We start from the raw sequence: 17,369 nt of genomic DNA, 5'->3' as shown, positions 1-17,369 counted from the left end.
CTCAGTGCGGTCAGGAGCCACCCACCAAAGATGCAGGTGACCTTCGAGAGGGTGAGAGATGTTGATGCGGCTCCAGCCATGGTGCCCGCTGCAGCAGGTGCCTGAATTCCACCAAATGCTCAGCTATGCACACAGTAGGGAGCTGTGTTTCCCAAATGAGTATTCAAATATCCTCTCGTTTTATGCTCTAACTTCATTATGATCCTTACTTGTATCCTTTCCCAGATACAGCCTTTAACCCAGTCATTCATTTACACATATTTTCATGTGTACATAAAGCTTCCTATCTCCACTCTGCAAACACTTGTTTTGAACCCAATTATCTCAGTGCTCAGCTCTCTCCTATGCATTGTCAAGGCAATTTACTTCAAATGAGCAAAGAGCTCCAGCTCATGGCCCTTGCTTTTGAATCTTGAAAAAGAAACTAGGATATCTTTTTCAACCAGAGGGATACATCTAGGGGTATTTTCAGGAGTTTAAAAAATGTTTATTTCAGATTCACATTATTTTCTGTATCTTCTATTTACATAAGTAAAAATGAAACGTGTCCCTTTGTATATTACCTCTTATTCATCAGCAAATCTGAGGGCAAGAAATTTTATCACAGCAAATTCTGTTGGTTTTATATTTAAAACACAATTGGCACTTTGTGAAAGAGCTTATAGTAAGGGCCACAAAGAATTAGAGAAAAAATTAAGCATTCCCCCAAAATGTGAACTATTATCTTAAAACTCATTTTATCTTCCACATTAGATATTATCTATTGAATTTTCTTTTTTCTACCACATCATCCTCTTCTTATAACCCAGGATGGTTTACTAACCCCAGTTTTTGGCAACATACCACTGCATTGATCCCCAAAAGAGTTTTCCACCCAATGGTGACTTTTTCAATGTTACTATCATTACCAAGAATTTTGAGGTGTAGACGTGTGTCAGGGATTTGGACACATCATTTCTCACTTTCTGTCATGCCCAAAGTACCACATATTCTTAAAGGTAGGAGAAATATCCTTAAGGCTTTTGATGGGAGCATACTGTGGTGTCTCCTGTCTGATTCATGTTTGTAATGAACCTGTTTTGGGGATTGCTGGCAATAAAAGGCACATAATCCTTAAGGAGGTCTCTCAGAGAAGCTCTACTAATTTACGTGGCAGGACTCAGTCTCATGTAAAGGTTTAATGAGAACCTCATGAAGTATAAGTGTGGCTGGCATGTGTTACAGAAGGTAGCTCAGGAAAAGCAGAGGAAAACCTTATGTGCAGAACCTATATCCAGACTTTTTTAACTGACAAGGATGTCCCTAATAGAGAATGAGGGAAAAGAGCAACAACAACAAAAAAGACGAGTGCAGCAAATATTGATCCATTATGTACTTCCTGGTTATTGTAATAGCCTATGAATGTTCCCCAAAAGGAAAGCACGACATGGATAATTTATGTGCCTATTGAAGGTAATCTTCCAAGCATGAATGGCTGAAGGATTATAATTTCTTTCCCCCAATCATCATAGGTCTCCCAGAGGTCATACAAATAACCAGCATCCTTTCATCCTAAACAGTACCAAGCCAAGGTTGAGATACGAGCCTATTAAAATCCTGTTTAAAAAAGAATTTTATTTTGCCCATGATCTCATTCATTAATTGCTGACTGCCTTTTAAAACCTTCTGTGGAAGACAAACAGACCTTCAAATCCTTTCTCTGAGAATTAAAGCTTTCATTTAAGGATTCCAGATGGGCTGTATTTTAAGTATTAAAGTTCAAATACTTTAACCACCAACAGATGTAAGGAATTTTACCCAGTTATGTTGCACAATTGCCACCCAGTAGTTCTTCAATCCTGGCCAAATTGAGCATCAATTTAAACTAGATTTAATCATGGGACCCTTGACAATCACAACACAAGATATTAGGGAGTTTAGGAAATGGGTCTATTAAATGACAATTAAAGCTGTCAGCCTTCCAGAGCTTATTTTCAGTTCATTTGATCCCTAGTAGACAGTGGCATTTGACTGCTGTAAACAAAGAGGTCTGCTTGAAAGTGCACGCTGAGATGGGGGGGCTGGTGGTTAGAGCCCTGGTGATGGTGTGTGTTCAACTTTCAGGCTAACTCCAGCTGTTCCTCAGACCAAGTGACTTCAAAATCACTTCCTATGCAGCCATTTAAGTCCTCCTGAAAGTCCTAAGAGAGCCTGAGGAGTGACTGGCTTTTCCTTTTTGTGTAAAGTCTCATGGAAATTCTTCAGGGTCAGATGCTCTCAATCTGGCTCATATTAAATAGTGCTTTTTACCTAGAATGTGCGTGAAATTGACTATTGAAAGTCTTAGATTATCCACACCCTTTGATACAGTATTTTTACTTTCAGGGATTTATCCTAAAGAAACAGATATCTGCACAAAGATTTATGAACAAGTGTGCTTGCTGCAGAATGATACGTGGCTAAAACATAAAGCAAGTTTGGTTTTTGCTGTTCTTCCCATCCCATTCTCCTTAACCCTCCTCATATGCCAGACCACCTTTTTCTACCTTGAAAACCTCTTCAGCGCCACTTCCTCCCAGGCATTTGCTTAAAGAGCTGTGACCTCCACCAGCCAAAAGTTTCCAAGACCTGGGTCTTTCTCCATCAAGACAGGAATAAAGACACAGACCTACTAGAGAATGGACTTGAGGATATGGGGAGGGGGAAGGGTAAGCTGTGACAAAGCGAGAGAGAGGCATGGACATATATACACTACCAAACGTAAGGTAGATAGCTAGTGGGAAGCAGCCTCATAGCACAGGGAGATCAACTTGGTGCTTTGTGACCACCTAGAGGGGTGGGATAGGGAGGGTGGGAGGGAGGGAGACGCAAGAGGGAAGAGATATGGGAACATATGAATATGTGTAACTGATTCACTTTGTTATAAAGCAGAAACTAACACACCACTGTAAAGCAATTATACTCTAATAAAGATGTAAAAACAAAAACAAAAAAAACCACCTATACATCTCCCATGCCCTGCAGTTGGCCAGGCTAGAAAATCAGATACGTTTTTCCTTCTGAGGTGTTAATGGATTAACATTACCCTCTATTATGCAGTACTTTATATTTTAAAATGAGATCCCGAAGACAATGCTATCAACTCAAAATGGGATTATAATGGGAATTTCAGAATCCAAGTAAACCCAGTAGTTAGTATGATTTAAAATTCTGTTTCCAATATATTTTCAGCACATGTACATGTGTGTGTATGTGTCTTAGTTTATCCATTTTGTTTTATTATGAAAAGATACTCATGCTTATTATAGAAAGTGTAGGAAACAAGAAAAAGTAAAAGGAAGACGAAATTCATCCATATTCCCTATCATGCTGAAATGACATTTTTAACATTCTATTGTGTTTCTTCCCAATCATAGTAATATGCACTAATTTATTTTCTGGAGTCATGATAACTGTGTGTGTACAATTTTTGCATTCTTTTTTCACTTTGCTATTTATTTGAAAAATGTCAAAATAGCTTTCCCAAGAAGGCCGTCAATGGGGCCATACTTTACAGTAGTTCACCCTTTTCTTCACTCATTATTTTTCCTGCTAAGAGTACTTTAAAAGCTTGGTTATTCTTCCTGGGTTTCTTATTTACTACAACCTCTACATTAAATTGGAAGCCTTTACCATATCTAGCTGGCAAGTAAATTTCCCAAGATGAAAGCACTCAAACTCAGTTCTGGAACAGGGAAAAGGACTGGTATGTATTAAAACCAAGTGAGTGCAGCCTTGGCAGGAAGTCAGGGTCACAGTCTGCAGTCAGTTGAGGTGCGAGGCTCCACGGCCCCAGCTCCCCTCCTGTGGCTGTTCAGGGGAGTGGGCAGCTGCCCTCACAAGACCCGGCCTCTGCTCCCCAGCTGCTGTAAGGCATTTCTGGAGGTACCTATGGTAACATCCAAGAGGGACAAACACTGTTCTCACGTGCCCTGAGGAAAGCTCATTCCTACGACCAAAAAATACCTTCCTCTGCTCCCTCCGCCCCCCTCTCCTCACTCAACTCAGCCGCACATACTTCCTTGGCTCACAGACAGAATGTGTAGGGAGACTTGGGGACTCATAGTCGTTTATGATCTGGGTAGCACATTCACATCACTACTTGGGCTATTTTTGTCTAGTGTTGCCACTCACCAAGTGGCAAATGCTATATAATCCTACTTGGTAAACGACAATCACTCTTATTACAGCTTCAGATTAAATAGGAAAACTACAGCCAAATTTCTTTAAGGAAATAAGGTGGGGAGATCTAACATTGTTAGAGTCAGACCAATTAGTCATACTTTTTGAATAAGGTTCAAACAGAACATTAAAAGGAGGAAGTGATGAGAAGGGGTGGGGAGAATTATGTAGACCACAGTTGGTTTGAGTATTTCATTTGTAAATAGCATGTCATTTTACTAATGCAGTTGAATTACTTAACCACTCTATAAATGTTGGTTTATATTCAATTTAAACATGTTATAAAGAGCTTTTAGCTCTTTTCGAGCAAGCAAGACAGCCCTGTCTATTAATAAACACTTAGGTGGAGTATCAGATTTCCAGGAACTAAAAATATGATTATCTACCCAGAGACTTGGAAGGAACTAAATTCACAATGTCTGATGATTGGCATGTTTGCTGTCTTTGACATGGGATACTGAGCACATGGCATGGTGGAACACTAGGGGAAAAGGGATCCTTTACTCCACCAGCAACTGCTAACCTGCTTAGCAGCAAGCAGGGTGCCCTGAGCTGGCTTGTGAAAGAGAACCTGCTTCTCAAAGGGGATGCAGGGAGATGGGGGCATGAGATTCACAGGAAGTCAGAGCTTTTCTCTGAAGCCTTGGCAGTGACAGTTATGTGAGTCATTGAACTGGCCACCATTATTCTTATTAATTGCCAAACCAGGTCTATTCAGCCTTCTAATAAAAACCAGATAAAGCGGGAGACCAAATCAGAATAAAAAGGAAGAGGGAGCTGAAATGGTTGAGAATATGCATTATTATCCTCATAAATGAGCTGACAGATACATGTTAGCAGAGTAGAGCGAATGGTATATTTCTTTTTCCCGTTGTCTTACATCAGAAAAAGTTCAAAATGGTATATCACAGACTACAGCATTGATATTGGTGGAACAAAGGCCAATAGTAAAAAATGACAGTGGGCTTTAGACCCTAAATCTCTTTATTCTCACTTCTATATTCTTAATTTTTCTTGGCATATCTTTAAAATAAGATTACACGGTCCCACTAACACTTTTCTTTTTAATTAAGACTTTATTTTTTAGAGCTGTTTTATGTTCACAGAAAAATTGAGGGGAAGGTCTGGAGATTTCCCATATACCCCCTGGCCCTACACATGCACAGCCTCCCCTATTTATCAACATTCCCCACCAGAGTGGTACATTTGTTATAAATGATGAACCTACACTGACATATCATAATTATCCAAAGTCCACAGTTTACATCATGACTCACTCTTGCTGTTATATATTCTGTGGCTTTAGACAAATGTATAATGACATGTAACCATCATTATAGTATCATACAGAGTATTTTCACTGCCCTAAAAATTCTCTGTGCTCTGCCTATTCAGCCCTCTCCATCCCCCATCCCCTGGCAAACAAAGAACTTTTTATTATCTCCATAGTTTTGCCTTTTCCAGAATATTATATAGTTGGAATCATACAGTATGTAACCTTTTGATTGTCTTCTTTCACTTAATAATATGCAATTAAGGTTCCTCCATGTCTTTTCATGGCTTGATAGCTCATTTCTTTTTAGTGCTGAATAATATTCCATTGTCTGGATATACCACAGTTTATCCATTCACCTATTGAAGGACATCTTGGTTGCTTTTAAGTTTTAATAATTATGAATAAAGCTTCTATAAACAGGTTTTTGTTAGATGCTAAGTTTTCAACTCCTTAGGTAAAAGGAGAACCAATATCGGATCACACGGTAAAGTATGTTTCATTTTCTAAGAAACCGCCAGACTGCCTTCTCATGTGGCTGTACCATTTTGCATTCCCACCAGCAATAAATGAGAGTTCCTGTTGCCCCACATCCTTGTCAGCTTTTGGTCTTATCAGTGTTCTGGATTTTGGCCATTCTAATAGGTGTATAGTGTTATCTCATTTTTGTTAAATTCAAATTTCCCTGATGACACATGGTGTGGAGCATCTTTTTATATCCTTATTTATCAACTACAGATAACAGGTGTCTGCTAAGGTCCTTGGCTCATTTTTTAATTGTTTGTTGCTGTTGTTGTTTTTGTTATTGTTGTTGAGCTTTAAGAGTTCTTTGTATATTTTGGATAAGATCCTTTATCAGATGTGTCTTTTGCAAGTATTTTCTCTCAGTTTGGCCTTGTCTTCCCATTCTCTTGACACTGTCGTTCGCAAAGCAGAAATTTTTAATTTTAATGAAATCTAGTTTATCAATTATTTCTTCATGGATTGTGCCTTAGTGTTGTATCTAAAAAGTCACTGCCATATTCAGGGTTATTTAGGTTTTCTCCTATGCTATCTTCTAGGAGTTTATAGTTATGGGTTTTACATTTAGGGCTGTCATATATTTGGAGTTAATTTTGGGAATGGGTGTAATGTCTATGTCTAGATTCACTGTTTTGCAAGTGGATGTCCAGTTTTTCCAGCACCATTTATTGAAAAGACTATCTTTGCTCCATTGTATTACTTCTGCTCCTTTGTCAAAGGTCTCCTGACTATATTTCTGTGGGTCTATTTCTGGGTTTTCTCTTCTGTTCCATTGATCGATTTGTCAGTTCTTTCTCCAAAACCACACTGTCTTGATTACTTAAGCATTATAGTAGATTTGAAGTCAGGTAGCGTAAGTCCTCCAACTTTGATCTTCTTCAATATCATGTTGGTTATTCTGAGTCTTTTGCCTCTCTACATATCTTTAGAACCAGTTTGTCAACATTCACCAAATAACTTGCTGGGATTTTGGCTGGGGTTACACTGAATCTATAGATCAAATTGAGAAGAAATGACGTTATAACAGTATTGAATCTTCCTATCCATGGTCATGGAGTATCACTGCACTTATTTAGTTCTTCTTTGATTCTATTCATCCACTAACACTTTTTGGTTGCAAAAACCCAAAGGTGTAAGTAAATATGATGAGAAACAATATGTTTATATAATCTTGAAGTATCTCTCCACAGCATACTTTTTAATTTCAAAGGGCAAAATAGTCCCTTTAAAGTGGCAGACACTATCTTAAGTGATCAAAGTTAGCATCGCCGGTAGTGAGACATATCAACATTGTGATGCACTGAGAAGGACACAGTATCACTATTGTGATAGTCTTACTAAAATGCATAATCTGAATTTGATATGAGGAAAACACAGACAACCACAAATTGAGGGACTTTTTACAAAATAACTGACTAGTATTCTTCAAAAGTCAGGAAAGATAAAGACTGAGAAATTGTCCCAGATTGGAGGAGACTAAGAAATCAGGACATCTAAATGTAATGTGTGATCCTGGACTGGCTCCTAGGTCAGAAAAAGGATACTAGTGGCGCAACTGGAAAAATTTTAGTAAGGTCTGTAGATTAGTTAAGAGTATCCTATGTTACTTTCCTGGTTCCAATCATTACACTAAGATTACATAAGATGTTAACATTTGAGGAAGCCAGGTAAAGGGTATATTGAAATTCTTTGTACTGTTTTACTTTTAAGTCTAGAACTCTTTCAAAGGAACAGTTAAATTTTTTAATTTAAAAAAAAAATCTGAAAATCTAGATATTGGATATCAGTGAAATCTGTGAGCATTGATGCATTTCTGAGAAAAAGAAAATGGAGATTTCAAAGTTGCCGGCATTTACATAAGATCAGTGGATAACCTGAGCATCTTGGCATTTTAATTAAAGAGAGCATGAGATCCACAGAGGCAGAAAGACAGACAGTGAAAGACATCCTACGTTGGTATGTCTGCATTGACAAAGCATTTCAAAGAGAACCAGGGCTTCCACTTGGAGTCACACCAAGGAGGTGATGACTGTCCTTGTCACAGCCATGTCTGTGCTAGAGAATCAAAGGCAGGCTTTTCTCTGATTGGTTGGGTCAGGCTGCTAATGAGGCAAAGGTCATGGATTGGATCTGCTCTCAGGGCCTCTGAGTGTCACTCTGTCTCTTGACACTTCTCTGATCACAGAGAGCCAGGTATGACAGCTCGACTGCACCAGCACGAGGCTGGCTCTACTGTGGGGAAATGATGAAAACACACACCCTCCCTAAGGTCACCTTTAAACATAATGGACATACTTGAATAGAACCCCTGTTATCTAAATATGCTTCTAAAAATATCTGCACCAGGAAAGGGGTCCCTTATTAGATTCTCTTTCCCATATTAAACCTATAATTGGGAGACCTGCAAGGGTGAAGCTGATTGGCCTCTGATGCAATCTGCAGACACACAAGTTCTTGTTACCTCTTTAGCAGAAGTATGTGCTGGCTTTAAAGGCATGTACTCTGATTTGATATCACTTAGGCAGCCACCAAAGCACATAAAGAACGAGGCTGCTCACCTCGCTCCTCACAGTTAGACATCTTTCGGTTTTCATGTTCCAAAAATTATTGAGAAGGGGCTTCTAACAGCATGACTTTTCCTGAGTCTCCTGTGTTTATTAGGAGAGCTTTCCTGGTGTACTTAGGATTCCAAACTGGAAGGTAAGCATGAAGGTGGAAAATGCTCAGTTCCAAGTATAGGTATGTCTTATAAAAGCAGCTAAGGAATTAGAATAGATTTAAACATATGATTAAAATTTGAAATCATAAACCCAGCAATTTGAAAGTAAATTTACTTGTGTGGTAAAAGTTTAAAAAAAGTTTAAAAAAATCAAAGTTAGTGGGCTTCAGTCTCTTCCACCTACAGTTAGAAGAATTAAAACTATACTATGTGAAAAGTTATCCCCTTGAGATTCTTTAAATGTGAGAGTTTGTACACATACGATGGCCTGGTAACAAGGAAGTGCATTTGAATGGCAGCGCTTCCCCACTCCAGCCCTTTCTCCACTGAGCTATGGATCTTCAGGTCCTCCCAGCACTTACTGGACAAGGTGAGGTTTGGAAATAAGCAACCAAACCAAAAAAAAAAAAAAAAAAACAAAAACAATTCTTTTAAATCCCTTTTGCTTCTCCTAATACCAGTGTACTCAGTAGACGGCAGGAAAATGAGCTGTTTCACTAGGTTGAGACTTGTCCAAAGTACCTCGTGATAACAGAAATAAAATAAAAACTAGAAACACATTCTCCATCTAAAATTTGTGAAACCACAGTCCACCTGCACTGGGTAGAGCTGAGGACAGCTACAGAAATCAATGTTAGAAAAAACAACAACTGTGGAACGGAAGGAGTAAAATCCCTCAAGACTCTAGAACCACTGGGTTGTAAATATTCTTAAAGCCAGGCTTATAAGACAAAGATGCCAGCCCATCCTATGCTAAAATGGTCGTGTCATCTTTAGATGAAGCAATTCCCATTTGGCCACTCCATCGTGATCTATGTTTTCCCACAGGCAGACCTGAATAGACATCCCTGTGTTCCTTTTTATAGACTTTTGCTGTCCAAAGAATAATTTTACATTTCTATTGCCTGGTTCCTTTACCAGTATACCAAACATAAGGAACAAATAGTTCGAATTATAGTTCTCTCTGGAAATATTTATAGAAGTTTATCTCACCATACATATACATTTTGCAAGGAAAGGTGGGAGAAAAAAAAATTACCTACAACACACTGGTCCATGAAATAAGATACAACACTACTGCCTCTGAGAAAAGCACAGAATATGTTAAAGAAAAAAATTTTCATGACACTTAAAAAAACCGTGAGGTAGATTTTACTTACGACCTTTTCAGTAGGTGTAAGGATCACTGCAGTGGATTCTGCAGTAGGAGAGAGCGATCTGGCTCAAGTCAGAACAGAACAAGGAAAAGTAGGGATTTTACAGCCAAGGAGTGGAGTGTGGGTGAGGGTCAGTAAATGGAGAATTACTAAGAGGGTAGTACGCTTATTGCTAAACTGACCTAACAGGATTCTTGCTAAAGGAAGGCCAGGGTGATCAGATATTACCTGGGGGAAGGGGGTGGGGAGTGAGGAACCCAATCAGATATAAAGGATGATCGGATCGTGAGGATGGGGGATTCTGGCTAAACCAACTTAGCAGGATTCTTGCTAAAACTGGGCGATGCAAAGGCAAACACAGCATCCCCGAAGCTGAGGCCTGGCTGGGAAGAAGATTCAGAGGAGCCTGACTAAAGTTTGGTCAAGGAGAGACACTTTGTCGATAATGGGAAGTTACCTCCTAGTGAGGACCTGGGCTCCCAGCACTGCAGGCTGAGCCATGAGGACACATGTGGAGGCCCAACTACTGCTTGAAAGACAGAAAAGCAGTGAGGAGCCTCATTCAGGGACTGCACGAACCCCTCCCAATAACTCACTTGACCTCTTTTTTGTACATGCTTGTACTGGGAAATCGTGAAGAATTTCTTTTCACAGTTTATTCAGCACATTTGCACGCATTATGTCATTTAAAGTAAAGACTATGGTTATCGTTTTACAAGTGAGAAAGGTGACACTCAGAAGCTGAGGTGGAGACACGGCCCGACCTGCAGAACCGTCCCTCCACTCCCCCTCTCCCGGAGGAGAGTCTGTTTCCGGTCAGCGTCCTCCTAACCACAGGCACACACACCATCTGCTCAGTATTTTCCCCTTCTGTGTGTGCAGGCACCTTCGACCACCTCTCTTTTTCTCTCAAAATCCACAAAACGGATATTTGCCCAAAGGGCCCCTATCAATCTTACCAAAATATCACCTCAAACTGAATGCAAAGCATCCACTGCTTCCTAAGTGATCATCTTAATAATTATAATGGCCCTGCTGGAGACAGAAGTGAGTTTACAACTTTACTTTTAACCACGGGGACCAACTAGCTAAGAGCTCACATACAGACACAAGTACATATATTATGTTCAAGCTTTGAGAAAACTCGAGAAGCATCAGGACTCCCTGATCAATTTGCAGTCTGAGTGTAACAACTCCATAATGTTCAAAACTCAGGGAACCACTACAGTCCATCCGAGGTTGGTTAAATCTGTGGATGCAAAACCTGTGGATACAGAGGGACGGCTATACTCCAAAATGAAAACACCTGAACAAACAGCAGCTGAGAAAGAAAATTTCTCTAAACGGAAAATTTCTCTAAACTCCCCTTGTTTTAACGGAGCTTTCTGAGAATTCAGCCTCCAGTGGGAGGGAGACAGAAGACTTACCCTCAGCACATGGAGAATGTGAGAATTCTGCTGCCACAAACCCCCCTCCAGGGAGCTTCCAGCCAGGAAGGAGAATGACCATTAGCACCAGCACCTGGATGAGAAACGTGAAAATGTGTAACAAACCTTATCAGAGCCTCCCACACTTTAACCACCAACACCCCCTTACTACGCTGATAGGATATCAACCTTTACCCCCGGCTGTTCAGAGAGCTTCTCCTTAGAGAATGCTGCTGCATGCATGTGTAATAACATTTTCTCCTGTTAATCTGAAGAAAATTCCCGATTGTCAATTAATTTGCAGGCCCTGACCACTACCACTCAGACTTCAGTTAGTTGAGGAAAAGTTCTCCTGTCAGACCTCCAGCATCACCAAGCCACAGACCTGACCCTGCTTCCCCTCACCTCCAAGATTCCTGTTATGAGAGAAAAATAAACCCCAGTTTGTTTACGCCACTATTGGTTGGGTTTTCTGCACCTTAAAGCAGAAAGGAGAGCTAGTAATTCACCCTGTTCATTCTTTTGAGTTAAGACACAAGGTAACTGCCTACCCCCTGCTCCCCAGTATGATGGGAGAAGTCATAGTTCTGACTTGGGCCCCCAAAGAAGCGCAAAAGAAAGTATAGCAACATCTGATCAGATCTATGTTCCAACTCCTACACATCCCTAATGCAGATCAGCTTATCATCTTCTTTCTTTGAACAACCCATAGCAGCTCTGGATTAATCTGGTAAAATGAACAAGAGATTTTTAAAACACTGCCATGGCTTTCAAAAACTCCTTCACCTATTGTTCAGAAAATGTTCAGATTCAGGGAAAACAAAAACGGTGTGTTTTCATAATTAAATGACACTCTCTTTCCGAGTCCTCAGTTTGCTGGGGGATGTTTGAAGCGGTGATGGTAAAGGGTGGATGGAGAAATTAGAGGGAGTCCTTGGGCTGAATGTGTCCATGGGAGAGGAGGCGGCAGAGGTGGGAGAAAGCTGAGTCCTAGGAAAGTGGGCTGAAAGAAGCAGGATGAAAGGATGGCAGCAGTGAGCACCACGCCCAGACCTGCATCCCAGTGGGAAGGGTTCGTGAACTTTGAGAAATTAAATAGGAACTTGAACTACAAAGCCAAAAACTTTAAATTAACCTGGCAGTTGGCAAGACTCTAATAGAATATTTCCACCTTTTAAAAGCTCTGTGAAAACAATTTAAATCTCAGTATCTTCATCCACAAAATAAAAGGATGGGAATAAGTGGGTCCTAAGATTCTCTCGGCTCTGAGATCTTCTAATTCTATAATGTGTCTTCACAAGAGGATTCTGGCCATAGCTTTTAAAGTTAAACCCACACCTCTTTCTTCAGCCTGAAAAAGAAAGCCCATGAGTTTGAAAAAGAGATTCTCATATTATCCCCCAATGGAATAGCTAGTGCCTTCACTTCTAGCCCCAAAACTGAGCCTCGTACATCAGCAGGTTCAGTAATTCATTCTGTAAAATTTTTAAACACCCACCATGTGTCAGCGACAGGGGTTGCATTCAGGATTCAAAGAGAGAGAAGATACAGCATCTGCTTTCAAGTTACTCAGTTTAGCTTAAGCCAACAATTTTTCCAAAATCTATTCCAAATATTATTGAATAAATGAATGAATAATTATTATGACTCTGCAATAATTATTCTAAGGAGAAGACTCTTCCTTCTTCTTAGTACCCTCTGAGGCTGGTAACATAAAAGAGAATATTCTTATTTCTCTGGCTGGGTGTTTGTGTCCTGGCACCGAATAGCCCATAACGAGGGTGTGGACCGATGTTTAATGAACATCAGAGCAGGGCACCCCTACCCATTCCAAATGCTTTCTTGCACAAACATGACTAGACAATTATGATGCGTTAAGTATTTCTTTGTTGAAGGGTTCATATAATTTTTCCAAAAGCTGACAGAGTAGGGGAGTGAGGATGATGGATGGCATCAATTACTATGCCAATGGGCACCTCACTCTCTGGAACCTCAAAAGGAAGAGGCTCCTTTCAAAGGCGCCCCACATGGATGATTCGTTTTCTCCTCTCACTCCACTTTTCTTGCTGTCTTTCCCCTTTAAGTTTCATCCCCAGCTATGACCTAACGTCACAGTCCACCCTTATCCCAGGATATCTCATACCCTCTAACAAATAATTAAGTCCCAGTACTCTGGTCAACTTCTGTTTCTTGAAAATTTCACAACCTCAGGCGCCCAGTGGATAGCAAAACTTTCTCCCAGACACAATTTCTGCTGGTGTATAAAGTGAAGAGAGGGTTTTCTAGCTCCACTTAGGAAATGATGAGCTCATGACCTTTGGATTTAGGTTGATGGTGAAGGGAGAGAAATAGCTTTCTCTCTGGGTTGTAGTGACTTTTATCCTAAAGTATCCAAATACAACAGCAACAGCTACCCCCTGACAAGAAATATAAGTGGGTTAACTTCCTTCCACTGGCTGTGTGTCCTCGTCCTGGTAATATTACTTTAAGAGTTAGTGTTTACATTCATCTGCCACACTGAGAACAAGGAGATATGCAAGCAGATACTGATAAACAGCCAGGAAAAGGAGTGACTCCATTTGATGAGAGCAAGAAAGCCTTCACAGACAATGTGGCCTCTTTCACTTGACATCTGAAGAAGTTCACCAGGAACAGAGGTGGTGCAAGAGCGCAAAATTGGGGGTCATATTTCAGGCAAGGGGAAAATATGAGCGAGGCACAGAGGCATGAATCTGCCTGGTGTGTTAAAGACATTAATAAAAGTTAGTCATTCTGAAAGTATTTTGGGAACCTCAGACCTCTAGCTTCCTCTCCGATGGTCCCCAGCTAACTTTATAAACATCCTCCCAGTGTTAAATGAAGCTGTCTAGAGGATAACAGAGGCAGAGTCAGAAAGGGAAGAACAAAGCCATTTGCAACAGTATTTGTACATTCTATGTCCCAAACAAAAAACAAACCCCAATTCTACCTGTCATTCCATGGCTTCTTAAAGTGAGTAATTCAATCTGATCTTTATTTTCCCCAAACCACATTTAAGCCAAAAAAATAAGTTATCATGGGGCTACTCCACAGGAGGCATGAGATACATACTGCAAGGATGAAGTAATTACTAAGGTCACGGAGTCTACAGTATAGCAGGATAGCAGGATGAGAGAGATCACTGAACTAGAGGACTGGTAAGTGCCACAAGAAAGGTATAATCTCAGAAATGAGAGATGATGTCTAAACAGAGGCGTCAGTGAAGGCTTCCTGACGGAAACAGTAAGCAAGGTCATGAAGGCTGGGTAGGAGCCTGGCAGGTAAAAATGTAGAAAGAAGGCAGTTCAAGCAGAAGAAGTAGCATCGAGGTGGGAAAACCACAGACATGTACAGAGTGTCCAATAAAACTTTTGGAGATGATGGAAATGTTCCATGTCTACACTGTCCAGTATAGTAGCTGCAAGCTACATGGAGCTACTGAGCACTTTAAATTAGCTAGTGCAACTGAAGAACTGAACTTTTTATTTTATATAATTTTAATTAATTTAAATTTAACTAGCCACTGTGGAAATAAACAAAGACCAACGAAATGAAAACAGGCTAAGGCTCTTTACTCAGAGTTTGCTCTAACAAGGGAGTCAGCCACTGTCAATTTGCACTCAGTATTTTGCATGAACTCAAAGGCAGGCAGAGGAGCAGAAAAGCTTTATAGTGGGAAAAAAGGGAAGGCTTCAGGTGTGCCCTGATTGGAGGCCGTTGGCATGAGGAAGGCATAACTATTTAGCAGTGGGGCAACCTATGAGGTTGGTTAGGGGTACATCGTTGGCTTTCTCTGATTGGTCCTAAGTAGGAAATAAAGACAAAAATTAGAGAAACTGTCAGTTATGAGTCAAATCCTGGCTTTGGGGGACTGTTGTCGCAGGGGTTATTGTTTTGCTTCCTGCAGTGTTGCTAGGGACAGCGTTCTGACTTCCTCTAAGTGTGACATATACATAGCAGGCTGGCTACTGTAGATCATGGGTTGGTGTTCTGGGCTGTCCGCTGCAGACTGTGCATCAGAGTTCTATTTTCATATGAGGTCTCTCATCTGTATATTGATTTGTTCTCTCACCACTAATGGCTAGTGGCTACAGCGTTGGACAGTGCAGTCCTGTAGCAACAAGAAATCCACTTTGGTGGAATACAGGATGTGTTTCCAGAAACAGTAGGAAATAAGGCTGAGAAGAGAGATAAGACCAGAATGTGGAAACCAGGGTGCCAGTCTAAAGAATTTGTATTTGTCTGGATATAGAGATAAAGTATCATGGAAAAATTGAGGGCAGGAAGATACATGATCACAGCTTTGCTTTATAAGGATTAATCTAATTTTAATATGTAAAAAGGAACTGAGAAAGAAGTTACTGGAAACAGGTCAACATACTATAATAGTCCAAACAATAGGAGGTGAACCTGCAGGATGCTGGGAACATGGATGGAAGGAGTGAGCAGGGGCAAAGATAATTTGGATGTACTACATGGAGTTCTTGAAATCTGACTGGATATGAGGAATTAAAAGAGGCCTGCCAATGACTTTTGAGCCCAGAGTTGGTGGAAGATTATAGATCTTTTCAGGACTAAGAAAGTTAGGAAATAGCAAGGTTGGAGACTAGGGCAAAGAGGGGGAAAATGATGAGTTTGGGTTTCAGACTATCAGCCTCAACATATTGAAAACAAAAAGTAGGGAAAACAAATCGGAAGAAACCAAAAGAAAATATGCCTTCAAACAAGAGAAAGAACCCCCCCAAAATTAATAAATAGATACGCCAATCAGAAATTACATTATTTTATTCAATAGACAATTATGTATTCTATGTCAATCCACAGGTTATGCTTGAGACACAGTTTTCAGATGGTCTCAGTTAAAAGAGTTCTGTTCAACATTAACAGTAATATCAGGAGTCTTTTTTGTTTTTAGAAAAAAGACCTGATTTGGTTCTGTTCTGCCTGAGCTTTATTAGTTAATTAAAATAAACAAATATAAACAAGCATTCTTAGTAACATGCTCTGTTATTAATTAAAACAATCTTTATAAGAAGAGGACCCCCCACTCTTTTCAAGAGATTGTAATCAAGGGAATATTGGCTTCACAGGAGAGACTGAGTGCTCATCAAGGCTTTGGGGTCAACTAGCATCTCCTCTTCCTGGTTAATCAGTCTGACTTGGTTCACAGAAAATTTCTTTTCTCATCTCATTGTATTAGTTTTCCTTGGTGCTTTTGTGTGAAAGGATATTCAAATTCAAATGCACCAGCTCCCTGAATAGGTGACACCTAAGCAAGCAAGACCCTTCCTACTACCCACTCCCCCATAGCTGTCATCCTTCCAACATCTCACGTGGAAACTGATCAGTGTGGGGTCAGCTACTTCAAAGACAAGTGACAAGATTGACAAAGAGCCTCCTCCCAAGTGGCCACCACTGTGTGAGACCTCAGAAGCCAGAGACTCTTGTTTGGTTCAATGCCAGCTATGAGGTCCCTCATACAAAGGGGACCCTCAAACCACTTTTGCTGAACGAATCACTAAAACAAAAAAGGGAAAAAAAGGCTGGAAAACAAGGTGAAAAACCTGACATACGCTACATCCTTGAGGATCATTACATCACTCATTCATCATTCATTACTCATCATTTAAGCATTTGCCGAGTGCAAACTACTGGTCAGATAGTATACTAGCTGGGTGCCTGAAAAACAGAGATAAATACTATACAGGTCCTGTCGTCCAAAAATACATTAAATTAAAATCTTTCTTATCTATGTTTTCATGTAAAGTTGACAACATATCATGCTTAATTCCTATGCTGTTTAATGCACAGCACTGCACTTATACTCAAAAATCTTTATTGGAAAAAAACAGTGTTGAAGGATATCACTGTCATTTCCCAGGAATGTCAGGCCCATTCTGTTTGTCAGCTCTCTCACTTCAGTGGTTTTTAACAAGAAGATTGGATTGAAAAGGTAAAAATACAACTCAGCTCTTTTATACCCAGAAAGTAAAGGAGCCGGTTTAAAGAACATGTCTTCCAGTCTCATATCAAAATCCAAACAAGCTAAAAAT

General features: G+C 40.1%; 1 protein-coding gene across 1 annotated transcript in view; it reads right to left on the bottom strand.

Annotated features, from left to right (window-relative positions):
• Positions 1-17,369, bottom strand: part of LOC309835925 (uncharacterized protein) — a gene marked incomplete at its 5' end in the record, with an annotated part of 502,005 nt that overhangs the window by 245,001 nt on the left and 239,635 nt on the right. Inside the window, one exon of the mRNA XM_082675641.1 lies at positions 11,299-11,392. Within this exon, the coding sequence (XP_082531767.1) occupies positions 11,299-11,392 (94 nt within the window). The remainder of the gene's footprint in view (positions 1-11,298; positions 11,393-17,369) is intronic.

Source organism: Grampus griseus (genome assembly GCF_964374135.1).
Source record: "Grampus griseus genome assembly, chromosome: 18".
NCBI lineage: Eukaryota > Metazoa > Chordata > Mammalia > Artiodactyla > Delphinidae > Grampus > Grampus griseus.
Note: the sequence above shows the minus strand (reverse complement) of the source record. Positions and strands in the feature narration are given on the sequence as shown.